Source organism: Cydia splendana, chromosome 7 (genome assembly GCF_910591565.1).
Source record: "Cydia splendana chromosome 7, ilCydSple1.2, whole genome shotgun sequence".
Classification (NCBI taxonomy): domain Eukaryota; kingdom Metazoa; phylum Arthropoda; class Insecta; order Lepidoptera; family Tortricidae; genus Cydia; species Cydia splendana.
Window position 1 is genome coordinate 7,324,608 of NC_085966.1, and position 13,235 is coordinate 7,337,842.

At 37.9% G+C, this 13,235-nt stretch overlaps 1 protein-coding gene across 2 annotated transcripts; it reads right to left on the reverse strand.

Annotated features, from left to right (window-relative positions):
- Nucleotides 1-1,074: 1,074 nt before the first annotated feature.
- LOC134792101 (uncharacterized) lies at nt 1,075-12,610 on the reverse strand. Of its 2 annotated transcripts, XM_063763289.1 has the most exons (7): nt 12,470-12,610; nt 11,638-11,794; nt 8,385-8,515; nt 6,237-6,326; nt 5,709-5,881; nt 3,812-3,891; nt 1,075-1,531 (listed from the first exon to the last, which is right to left on the reverse strand). In XM_063763289.1, exons 2-5 carry the CDS (start codon nt 11,674-11,676, stop codon nt 5,785-5,787), a joined length of 357 nt encoding a protein of 118 aa, XP_063619359.1. In that variant the 5' UTR covers nt 11,677-11,794; nt 12,470-12,610; the 3' UTR covers nt 1,075-1,531; nt 3,812-3,891; nt 5,709-5,784. The 2 variants fall into 2 exon arrangements, with proteins under 2 accessions (XP_063619359.1, XP_063619361.1); XM_063763291.1 differs by lacking the exon at nt 6,237-6,326.
- Between the last annotated feature and the right edge of the window lie 625 nt (nt 12,611-13,235).

Below are 13,235 nucleotides of genomic sequence, written 5' to 3' on the forward strand. Positions count from 1 at the left end.
AGTGTGCACGCATTGTGACCCCGGGTTCGAATCCCACCTAGGGTGAACTTTTTGTTTATTATTATTTTTATTCTTTCCGTTACTTTTCCGTTTCACAAAATATCAGAAGATCGTTAACAATGTTTTAAATTGTTTTATCTTGATTTGCTAAAAACGTTAAATGAATGTAGTTCATTTTTATAGAATAAAAGTGGATGACAGGATAGATTTATCTCTGGATAGATGGACATATATTTCAATTTATAACTAACATTATTAAAGATATTTTGTTAATCGACTACTATGAAAATCTCTGCAGAGTTATCTTGGTCTTAATCTAGCAAGCAGATCTATGTATGCTTGGCCCAACGCAAAGTGTTCGCTTGTGACCTGGGTTCAATTCCCGCCACGGGAGAACTTTTTGTTTTTTTTTTTACATTTTGGGCTGTTACCCTTTCACAAAATATCAAAAATCGTTAACAATAACTATTTGAAAAGTCGACCGGCGCAAAATCACCTTTCATAACAAATCATCTATTTCAATTTATAATTTATAATATTTTTACACAATTTGATGTCAAGTAGGTACATATCAATCACAGACATGCCGCATCGTTTTATTTTTTGAATTTATTGAGCTATAGCTTATAGGGACCGAACGCGTTGGAGGGTCTGCCACCAGTCAGCTGCAGAGAAAAATGTCATACGTAGAGGCATAGCTAAGTAATAATAGTTAATAAGAATAATAAGTATAAATTAAAATATGTAAAAATAATTTTCCATAATGTCAATATCCTGAGAGCAAAATGGGGACTACGTTTGTTTGAAGCGGCTGTCCTATTTCCTCTTAAAATTTCGTATGCCTTGTCCCGTGTACGTGGTAGTACGTACCACACAATTTGGACTGTAATTTACAATTTTCATTCATATCAGTAGGTTATTAAATCAGTAGCAAATGTTTAACAAAGGCATACGAAGGGTTACGTATTATTAGATATTAAGTATAACGGAAAACTGCTGTAAGAATGCTTACTGGGATGGTATAGCAACCGTTGACCGGCCTTCCTACAAAGAGTACCCTGGGCCCCGGTTAGATGTAATAACCGGTATTATACAAAAAGACAGGTGCCATTTGACTATTAGGTACTGATTCAGGTAGTGTGTGATGTGCCTTAAATAGTCGTCGAGTGAAAAATTTACTCATTGACTTTCGGTCCCTCCTGCTCGCTGCTTCTTGGACTTTAGTGAGAGGCCTGAGGCGATTGGTAAGAAGTTACTAACTGACCCAGTCCGTAGGCTGCCTGGATCAAGGTCATTTTTATTATGTTCACTGAGAAAAGTATAATATTTTTTAATTAGTTTTAGTCCCAAAGTTCAGTTGCCTTCTATTAGAAAACTACCGCACAAGTTCTTTACCAACCGCCTGAGATTGGAGTCACAGCCCGTAACATTGTTCTGCAGCTTTTGGAACTAAGTACCTTCTTTTCGTAACTATTTATAAATCGTCCGCTGTTTAAGTGCACTCCTGCAGCCTTGAGACTCTTCTTGTGTTCTGAAAAAAAAAAGCAACAAAGAAAATTTTATTGAGTTTTAAAACATTATGTAACTATTGTAATAACCTAAAAATTCTAAAAACAACTTGATTAATTTACAGTCATATTGCTGGCATTTTGCTTCGGAAGAAAGTGTGAACGCATATGACCTGAGTTCGATTCCCAGGAAAGGTGAACTTTTTGTGTTTATTTTAAAATATATTTATTTCAAAATTAATAAGTAAACCCGCGCTATTGTAGATGGATGGATTATCTTTCAAAATGTCAAATGTATAGAAGTTTTGGGGGTTTCAAGCTTTTAATTATCGCTTTTTTCACTCCTTATTCATTTAATTATCGCTTTTTTCACTCCTTATTCATAATTGTGATAAATCTTTGATTGTAATCATGGTAAACCATAGCTATAGCTCAATAAATATTAGTGGTACTTATAAAAAAAGTGCCAACTAAAATACTTATATGCATTTAGAAAAATAAGCATGTAAAAATTTTGATATCTTCTGTTTTTCTGGACCACCATCAACAGTGGCGCCAACTGGTGAGCAAAGAAACGCTAGCCCTCATTTACAGTCATATTGCTGGCATTTTGCTTCGTCAGAAAGTGTGATCGCATAAGTGACTTGAGTTCGATTCCCAGGAAAGGTGAACTTTTTGTGTTTAATTTTTATTTGTAATTTTGATTGCAATTTGTATCCTTTTTTAGTTTTAACAAGATTAAAAAAATATGCTTCAGCTAAATAAATAATGTTCTTTACTAATTGTTATAGTTCGTTTTTTTTAGCATTAGAAAGAACTTGAAAGAAGGTAAGCGATCTTGACATGTCTTTTAATTGAAAAGCGCGTTTTAAAAATCAGTAACTATTTTGCTATTACTTATGAAAGTAGAAGAATATAAATGATCGTATTAGATTCATAATTGTTACATACTTGCCGTAACTTATTTTTAAATTCTCCATCATCAGATCAGCTCGATGGTACCATAATATTGCATTGTCATCCGATTTATACATGCATGAAAAATTTCAGCTCAATCGGACACCGGGAAGTGGAGATCAAATTTAACTTGCAAGATTTGATTACAGACAACGGGACAGGTGAAACTAAATAAAAGCTTGTAAAAGATTTCAAAATGAATAACTAAACCCGTGTCGTACGTTCGATCCCCGACCGCGATGTAAATTATGTATTTACAAAAAAAATATAGAAATTAATGGGCGGTATCTTATCTTATCTTATTTTATACCTTTAAACGAGCAATTCTTGTTATTTATTTCGGAAACGGCTCTAACGATTTCGATGAAATTTGCTATATGGGGGTTTTCGGGGGCGAAAAGTCGATCTAGCTACTAGGTCTTATATCTGGGAAAACGCGGATTTTTGAGATTATTATATATTTTCCGAGCTAAGCTTGGTCTCCCAGATATTTTAAACATAAATTTACACACGAGTGTGTATTGAATGGCTTAAGAGCCAACAGGAGTGGTCATTTCTCCATACAAACGTACTCGACTGTTTGCTCCATGGGTTTCGATGCTAGAGCAATGATTTTTTCAACACAGATTAATATTGTCAATATCTGTGTCGGACCGTTTTGCTTTTTTTGATATTTTTGTTTTCTAAGGCGCTAGAGCCCTTCAAAAATGGCCTCATTGACTATGCCGCAATGAGAGGCCTAGTATTCAAAACTGACATCAATTAGCCAAAAAATCAAAACGGTCCAACACAGATAATTTCATAATTATTTAGATTTCCAAATTTGGTTACGATTGGTTAAGTTTTGGAGGAGGAAACAGTCGAGTACGAAACCTCCATTTTTGAGATTTTTACGCAGGATTTTTCGCCTTGTCCTTATCGCACTAGTTTAATTAAGGAGCCGCTTCCGTTAGCGAGACGGGTATATTTACCTAAAATATTTAAAACTCAGCTCCTGTTTCGTCTTAATTAACACAAGTTCGCAATTCCTGTACCTATCGCTGTTATATTGCGGTGCATGAATAGATATACCTATTTTGTTGACTGTAATCAAACACTCAAGCAGATTTTACTTCACATAGCTCAAAGTGGAAAAATAAAGCTATTTAATGAAAAATATATTTCAAGACGTAGGACGACTAATGCATGGATTATAAATTATCTACTTAAAACGATATTTAAATCAGCGCTGGGGGTCTACCGCGAACACCGAAGTTTGCAAATTGCGGGCATCTTTCTCGTTTACTCCCATTACGGCGTATTTAGAGTGACAAATTCATAATTCTCTTTAATTGAATTTAGCTGACCTGCTAGATATCCAATAGTAGTACTTGTGTAGCCTGCAGTCTCTTTCGTTTGTCTTGTTGGTTGGAAACATGGGGCTCACCTGTAATTTTAAAAGTCCATCATACAAAAAGAATACAGGTACAGAGGTATGTACCTACCAGGTAGTGATCGGTAGATTTTTAGGGTATACACTCAAAGTTAAGTATTGTCGAGGCTCGCGAAGGCCGAAGGCCGAAGTTCCGCGTAGGGTTGAAGGCCCGAAGCGTCACACGAGAGGGGGAAAGTTGGAGCTTAAACACGACCCAATAGGAAAAGTGTCTTGACAACCTCACGTCGGGCCTACGGCCTTATGTACAAAAACAAAAATAAATTACAATTGAATATAAATAGGTATCTTATATATAAATTACAATTGAAAGTTGAACAAATATCCGTACATTTAGATAAGTTTACACGTAGATGTCGCTGTTTCGTGCAGTCAAAATTCTGCTTCGCGTAATCATGGTTTTTAACTTTTTATTTACTGGGAATGGAGCTCACGGCCATGCTGTGCTATTACAAATTGGAATTTAGACAAATTGCAATTACAAATTGGGATTCTCCTGTATTTCTTCGATTTTTCTTGGGATAATGATGACCAGTCCCATATTACTTATAATGTCTACCGTGGAGTCAACATCATAATCTGCCACTTTTTCGGTTTAGCTTAGAGGTACGATCGAGCGTATGTTTTGGCTTGGCACTAATTGTTCGCAAAGTATCTGAGTTCGATCCCCGAGACTTTTAATTTTAATACGTATACTCGTATAGTACAGAGACGAATTGTTTCATTATTTTCCAAAACGTACTATTCTATTTTCTTTCCTCAGCAGCCTAGTGACGCCTGGATGATGTCTGTGTTATGTTATAATGTTGGGTGGCTGATGGTAATGGATGAGATGGCCCTACATATTTCTTAAAAAATATTTTACTATAATAGCCTATAATTATGTCGGACTACTTACCTGCCGCCCACAACTTCGTTTGCGTGGAATTAAATAAATAAATTTTCTTTGAAATGTGTGTAAAAAATCTAAAAAGTAAGTACTTATAGATCTTGATAGCAAAGTTAGGTACACTTATCACCAAACATCGGATTCTAGGGGGCAAATTGTATGACGGATAGGGATCCCGTCATACAATTTGCCCCCTAGAATCCGATGTATATGCTTATCACTGTGATCGTTCGATTCGCCAGCACGGCCTGAAATGACGGCCACGTTTCCTTTAAACAGTTCCAGTTCCATCGTCAGGGTTTAAAGTCACATCAGTACAATGGTTTACGATCTCTTCGATAAGGAATAACTTAATAGTAAGAAAACTTAACCGATCGCAATAATGCATATTTGTTCCTGAGTTATGGATGTTTCTATGTAAGTATATAAGTATTTATATAGGTATATATTTGTGTATATTATATATATCGTGGTCTAGTACCCACAACACAAGCCTCATTGAGCTTACTGTGGAACTATGTCGATCTGTGTAATTATTGTCATATAATATTTATTATTTAATCCTTTGGATTAGGCTGATCAAACAACAGTCCACCTACCCTGCCTATGTACAGTCAGCCAAGAAAGTGGTCTACCACTTTTCGACTCTATCATCTGATTGATAGAGTCGAAAAGTGGTAGATCACTTTCTTGGATGACCGTACCTACAGATTCGATGAAGGTGTTATGGAGCTAGAAGAGCCTAGAAATTAAACCAAAGTCAAGTCTTAAAGTGTAACTAGTAGTCGCTCCCTAAGATCTTTCTAGCATTTTTGAAAGTTGGATATTGTGTATTGTGTAAAAGTTATTTTGTAATTTTCAGTTTTAGTTTCTTAATTTTATTACTTGTTTTATTATTAAGGTATTAGCCAATTGATGTGACCTGGTTAAAAAGAGTGGCACGTTCTCTGCACGGCGCGGCGCTGTGGTGGAGTGTGCGCGTAGGTCTCGGTGGGACGTCACAGGCGCCGCGTCCCAGGACGGCCAGGATCAGCAGGGCAGTACTGTGTGCTCTCCGGAGCCACAGGTGGACTGGCGTCGGTAGTATTACTCCCTCTGGAATTTGCAGGTTTACACATTTAGTCAAATGTTGGATTTCACGTTACTACCTGCGACATTTGGCCGATCGTTGATAAAATCCAAGGCGAAAGTGCAGCCAGCCGTGTGGCCCGTGAGTTCCAAGTTGAATGTAAGAACTTTGCTTTGCTTTGCTCGGTCGATCGAAAAGGGCTATAGGCTATATATAAACGAAACTAAATAAAGGAATTGTGAACCTCTATATAACTATTACCGGATTTGACGCAGAAGAGCCACGTTACAAAATTCGACAAGTTTACTGGATTAGTAGTTTTTTTTATCGATCCAAATTTTGGAAATTTTTATAATGCGGAAATTGGCATAAAGGACTTACGGCTCGACCACGTCATTGAGCGACTGGCGACGACGGCAGCGACAACCATAGATGGAAACGAAAGGTCCGATCGCTGTGTCTCGCTTCAACCTATTTATATAAATACATAAGTACTTAATTTGAAAAAGACGGGTAGTCTTGTCTCGCGAGCGAGGCGAGATGCTGTTGTCGTATCCGTCCTGTGCTAGGCCTAGGTACTATGATCTCAATTTGACTTGATTGCATTATTCTTCTTCTTTCTCACGTTATCCACCACTCCAGAATCGATTGTCTGACACTTTGTTTGTTGTTCACCTCATAGGTACAGATACCGCCTATATACAAGCACAGCAAGTTATCTTACATATTTTCATTAGGTAACAAATTAACTGGTTATTCCGTTATATTTAAGGACTATTTCTCATTTGCTTTATCTATCTTTACAAATTACTAGGTACCAAACTAACTTAAGCAGGTATTATTACTAACAAACTTCTAATCTATTTTCGTACCTACTTTTATGATAGGTATTACGGTTATTATTTTATTTATTTATTTATTTAAACTTTATTGCACAAAATACAAATAAAATGTACAAATGGCGGACTTAATGCCTAAAGGCATTCTCTACCAGTCAACCATAGGGCTAAACAGAGATGTAGTAAAAATGGTGCAAGAAGAAGAGTAAGAGAATTCAATTAGGAACTATTGCAAACAACTGAAAAACATAATAAACTACATATACAATACACAGATAAAAATAATAAAATATATACAATGAATATACTACTACATAATTCTCACATACATACTAATATATTACGATGGATACTACCTACTCATACTCTTGTTTCAGCAGATGTTTATGCAGCATCCTCTTAAAAGCAGATTTGCTCGGGGCTTGTCTTATGTTATAAGTAGGTAGGTATTTAAACTTACTGTAGTCTATCGGTTTTATTAATTTGATTGATGCCTTAACTATACTAAGCCAAACCAACTTTGGCAGTAAAAAAAAGCGCGAAATTGGAAATTTGTATGGAATTCTAAATTTTTCAAATTTGTCGCCTTGTTCTACTGCTGCTAATAACAAAGCTGGTTTACCGGAGTATATTTAGGTAACTAATGACCCATGTAAGGCCCATATAGTGCCTTACCTAGCCCACTTTTTAAATACTAGATCCTTTTTACAAAAACTGTTACAATTAATATAAAACGCTGTTTTCTAACAAGGAAGGGTACCCAACTCGTCAGCTCCGATTTGATTAATTTTTATATATGTTATAGAGTAGTCTAAAATAACGGACACGTGTTTTGTTTAGCTGCCCATACTCAACTTCCTGGGAGAAATTGGCCTCCAAAGTACTGAAAAGTGACAAAACGCTCTAACTTCTGTAGAGAGTTTTATTCAAGCAAATTTCAAGTTAATTACCTACTGGTTTGCATATACGTTACAGAACATGAAAAAATACTGGACACGTGTTTTGTTATTTCGACTCAAACTCATATTTTACAAAAAAAAACACACTTCAAAGTTTCATAATTCTTATCCTTTCACTCGAACTTCACGTTAGTTATCTTTTCGTTTTTTTTATCATGAAAACTAAAAACTTCCCGGTAGTGAAGAAAATGTTATCAATGTTATCATGGTTGTAAACCGGTTTGGACATTAAGTCCTAGCATATTTTGAAACATCAAAGATCCTAAAAGTGTACATTTGAAATATTTGAATACCCTGTTAGGCGCGCGGCAACGTGTTGGCGGCGCCGGGCGGGCGAAGTGAACACACGGTATTGAAGTGAAGCGCGTGAAACGATGACAAGTATGAAATTTTGAAGTGTGTTTTTTTTGTAAAATATGAATTTGAGCCCAAATAGCAAAACACGTGTCCATTATTTTTTCATGTTCTTCAACATATATTCAAACCAGTAATTAACTAGAAATTTGCTTGAACAAAACTCAGGAGTTAGAGCGTTTTGTCACTTTTCAGTACTTTGGAGGCCAATTTCTCCCAGGAAGTTGAGTACTTATGGGCAGCTAAAAAAAAATACGTGTCCGTTATTTTAGACTACTCTATAACATATATAAAAATTAATCAAATCGGAGCTGACGAGTTGGGTACCCTTCCTTGTAAGCCAAAGCTACAATAATAATTATGACGATGATTCGTACATGATTCGGAACTGTTCCCTGCTGATTTCGCCGTACTGCCGTACTGCGTCCCGACCGGTCGGTGTCGGCGTCCTCCTGTCCGCCCACTCGCCTTTTGAAGACTCTAGATATGCTGGACTGCGGTGCGCCACCTAAATACGAAATGGTTTGTGCTCAACCATAGACTAGGAATTCTCTAGACCGAGTTCAGAGCAATTATTTCATGCAACCGATGATGCCAAGGAAGTCGGTTAAAAATGCGGGGGTGCGCGGGACGAGGTGAGCAAAGTCCCGTGCCGTGATTGGTCCGTTCAAAGACACTTTCGACTCGAACATGGAGTAAAATTACCGTATGCGTGGCAGAGGGGGTAGCGCGACTATGCTAAGTCTGGAGGATGTTTTGTCTGTGTGCTCAACTAACTAAAACCATCTAAAACTAACCCCCATATGAACATACCTCAGACACTGAAGTCAGAGTTTGATAGTTCATAATGTAAAATAATAATAATAAGCACTGTAGTTAATAATGTAAAACATGGAATAGGGTAGGTGTGTTAGTTTTCGTCCAGATCTAGTTTTCGTCCACTTGATGAAATTTGAATATAAACCTACATTAGTGCACAAATTTGTACGTATTGCAATCCTTAATGTCAAAACAATATATCTGTCTACATAAAAATGATATTTCGCATTTAGAAAATTAAAAATCAAATACATATATATTATTATTTGCTTTTCTGTCAAGTGGACGAAAACTAGAGCACGGACGAAAACTAGCGCAATGACCCTATATTTCCATTAGTTGAAATTTCCCGCAGTTGAAATTGCCCCCCTGCACTTATCGCACTTTCTTGATTTTCTTATGTTCCCATCGTGGGCCAACATTACACCATTAAGATTAACTGGAAAGATCCCTGAAAGAGATATACGAGTATGTTCGCATTTGTACAAATGATGTGTGTTTTTTCTTGTTTTATGTTACTTTTTGTACAATAATAAAAATCACTAAATGTAAGCCTATAATATTTAAAGAGTTCCCTCATTTCCTCATCGATCCCATCATCAAAAATGGATTTTGACAAACTGTATACTTTATACTTTACCTCCGTGATCGTTAGTGCTAGAAAGCTGCAATAATGGCATGGATTTGGATATGCACGCCATCATAAATCATGCATGAACATCAGGACCGGCTGGAATGCATACAGCGGGCCTCGTACGCCCGACGCTATGAGCTGAGTATGAGGGCGCCGAAGGCGCCCGGCTTTGGTAAGCGTCTCTAGAGCGTGTCACGTACGTCAGGTCATCACTCAGGTCCTGGAACTTCATAGTGTTCAAGTACCTATACCTACCTACTGTTAATATAGACCGGTAGTAACGAAATATCACTGAACGATCACGTGAACCGCGGTTCCTTTAAAGATTTCCAGTTTCATTATCACATTTTGGGACAGGGATATTTACGATCTGATCATCTTCGATGAGGAAAAATATCGTAAAAAAATCTTATCACAATAAAGCCTACATTTCTTTCTGAAGTTAAACTTCCGATGGCAGTGCCTTTCTTATAAATAGCGCCTGTACTTATACCAATCCTTGTGGTGTTATAAATGTGATTGCAATAAACTTAACTATAAATAAAACTAAACCTAAGCTAACCCATAATAACTATTGAACTTTATAACCCAACTCGCATCGTTACCTACTAACCTATTAGCTGTATCTACCTAAGTTAACTTAATTAACAAAATTGTATGAATGACATAGGGCATCCGATAGCTGGCGCAGGTAGTAATGTATGTAAAGTATGAGCATGAGCGTTATGTGAGCATCTACTTAAAGGTTCCGTCACACAGGCGCGTTTTCCGGGCGGGGCGTGAGCGCGGCGTAAGCGTTTTAATATGTAAAAAAATGGCAAAAAAATCACTATTGTTGTATGGGCGCCCTACATAAATATTTATTTTATTTTGTTTTTGGTATTTGTTGTTATAGCGGCGACAGAAATACATTATCTGACAATTTCAACTGTCTAGCTATCACGGTTCATGAGTTATTGCCTGTTGACAGACAGACAGACAGACAGACAGACAGACAGACAGACAGACAGACAGACAGACAGACAGACAGATAGACAGACAGACAGACAGACAGACAGGCAGACAGACAGACAGACAGACAGACAGACAGACAGACAGACAGACAGGCAGACAGACAGATAGACAGACAGACAGACGGACAGAAGGACGGACAGCGGAGTCTTAGTAATAGAGTCCCGTTTTTACCCTTTGGGTACAGAACCCAAATTAAAAAAATTGGGAACCTCTTACTTGAAGAATTATAATTTTTTTCTTGCTCATCACACATAACAGTGGAATGCCCAGGGTGCCAAGATCACAATAGTTGATAGAAAACGCCAATCGAAACTTAAATAGTGCGTGACTTTTCGCAGCATCTATCACCCCGATACATTTCTTTTTATCGTTTGGCGTTTGTCGATTAAAGATTTGAGTCTAATTAAATATACCTATACAAATGTCCCGTCTTTTTACGAGGAACAATCTATAAGCGCCATCGGGATCTATAGCACTTACGACCTTCTTCGGGAAAACAGTCTTACAGGGTAAGCAATAATTTATTAATAAGTACAACTAAGTTCTAATTCAAAATACACGTTGTGTAAACAAACACAATTTGCTTTAGTAGGTACCTACCTACCTACCTATCTACTATAGCAAATTCAACGCATTCACACATTGATACTACACACTGTTTTGTACAAGTAAGTACACATAGGCTATATTAGACCCAAACCAAACGGACGACTGGGATCATATCTCTATCTCTCTCACCCCACCTTCAATCATGCGAGCGTGTATGAGAAGTTTTACGACCCCGGTCGTCCGTTTGGTTTGGGTCAACTATAGATATAGATTGAGATGAGCGGTGGTAGCCGAGTGGATATGACGTCCGACTTTTAATCCGGAGGTCGCGGGTTCAAATCCTGGCTCGTACCAATGAGTTTTTCGGAACTTATGTACGAAATATCATTTGATATTTACCACTAGCTTTTCGGTGAAGGAAAACATCGTGAGGAAACCTGCATACATCTGCGAAGAAATTCAAAGGTGTATGTGAAGTCCCCAATCCGCATTGGGCTAGCGTGGGGACTATAGCCCAAGCCCTCTCGCGTATGAGAGGAGGCCTGTGCCCAGCAGTGGGACGTATATAGGCTGAAATGATGATGATGATGATAGATATAGATTATTTGTTGTACCTTGACCGCTAAATTGGTTCTCATCCGGTTCCAGGTCATTGGAGTCAGGTGAGGTGTATCTGGTTGCTCTGCTGTTAGGCCTGAACCCCTGGAGCAGGGCTCCCGCTGCCGGATGCTTTGTCATTGGAACGCGTCGCGGGTTGGGGTTTGGAGAGCCCTGGATTAGAGCATAGATGATCTTAATATATGATGTGCTATACGCGTGCGTCCGTGAGGGACAGAACATAAGCAATGCGAATTGGTTTGTTGCCCACCATAAAGCATACTAAATTTACGCTGGGGAATAAAAATGTGATACTGCGACAAGGACAAACAATTAGCGCTTTCTCTGCTACTCCTACTGAAAGATACATAAAACTCTCCCATTCGGTCATATCCCCCACCCCTCATGCCTGATCCAGTTATAGGTACTAGATTCATGGTTTAGACTTGAGTGTAAAGTTAGACCTAAGAAAAGTCTGCAACGATTTACATAGCACACGCTGTGCAAGTGTTATTTTAAACGTCAAACTTGCACTGCGTGTGCTATCAAAATCGTTGCAGACTTCTTTTGGTCTAACTCTAGTAGTGTTTTAGGCAAAACTAACGGGAAAATAGCATGAATTATAAATATTATATCATGTTATGATGACAATTCTTTGACATGTATTATAGCTTGCATATTAAAAATACGCTTTAGAATCCATTTCGCATGTACTAATCAGCGTGAGCGATTATTATACATCGACAGTTTACAAATAAATACAGAAAAACACATCATGGTCGCACGCCGGGCCGATACAGGCCGGTTAGCACTATCATTTTAAATTTTCCCGCTCGATATTTTACTTACGAGAGTTGCTGCATCCCCGAACGCAGCAAAGTTTTTCAGATGCGGCCATTATCTAGGCCGCCGAGTTGGCCGTAAAACTAAAAATCAAGACACGAGTCACGATATTCAGAAATGTTTGTTTTGAAAATCAGGTTACCTAGTAAAAAGTCAAAAAGACAATTGAAAGACAGTTTAGGTATTTTTTTATTTCATTGCAGTGACATTATGCCAGTACAATATGATTTTATGTAGCAAAAATAACAAAAGTATAGCCGGTCAAACAACTGTGTCAGTAGAAAAAGACGCGAAATTCTGATTGTCTATGGGACGATAACCCATCCCGCTTATATTTTTTAAATTTTCCGCGTTTTTACAGACCATAAATACTGATAGCCGTAACAGACTAACCGCACCGCTTTTTTTCTGCGTATAACTAAACGCTGAGCACCGTGAAATGTTGCACCAGGAAATAAAACAAGTGGGTGAGGGGTAAAATTGTTGCCGTTACCGGCGACATCTCTAGATAATTGACAAGACAGACCCCCCCATACTTCATATTGGTAGTTCTAAGTGAAACAGCCCTGGACGATACAACCGACAGAGGGCCGCCGAACGCCCGCCTCAGCGCTCGCACCGCATTGCACCGCGCGTTTCCCGCGCTTATGCTTCGAAATGCCGAAACCACGTAATTATTGTGCAGTAGATGGGTGAAAAGTCGAAAAAACAAAGGAAAAGGCCTATAATAAAAATTCATCTTTTTAAAGGTCCCACCTGAAACGTTTAATAA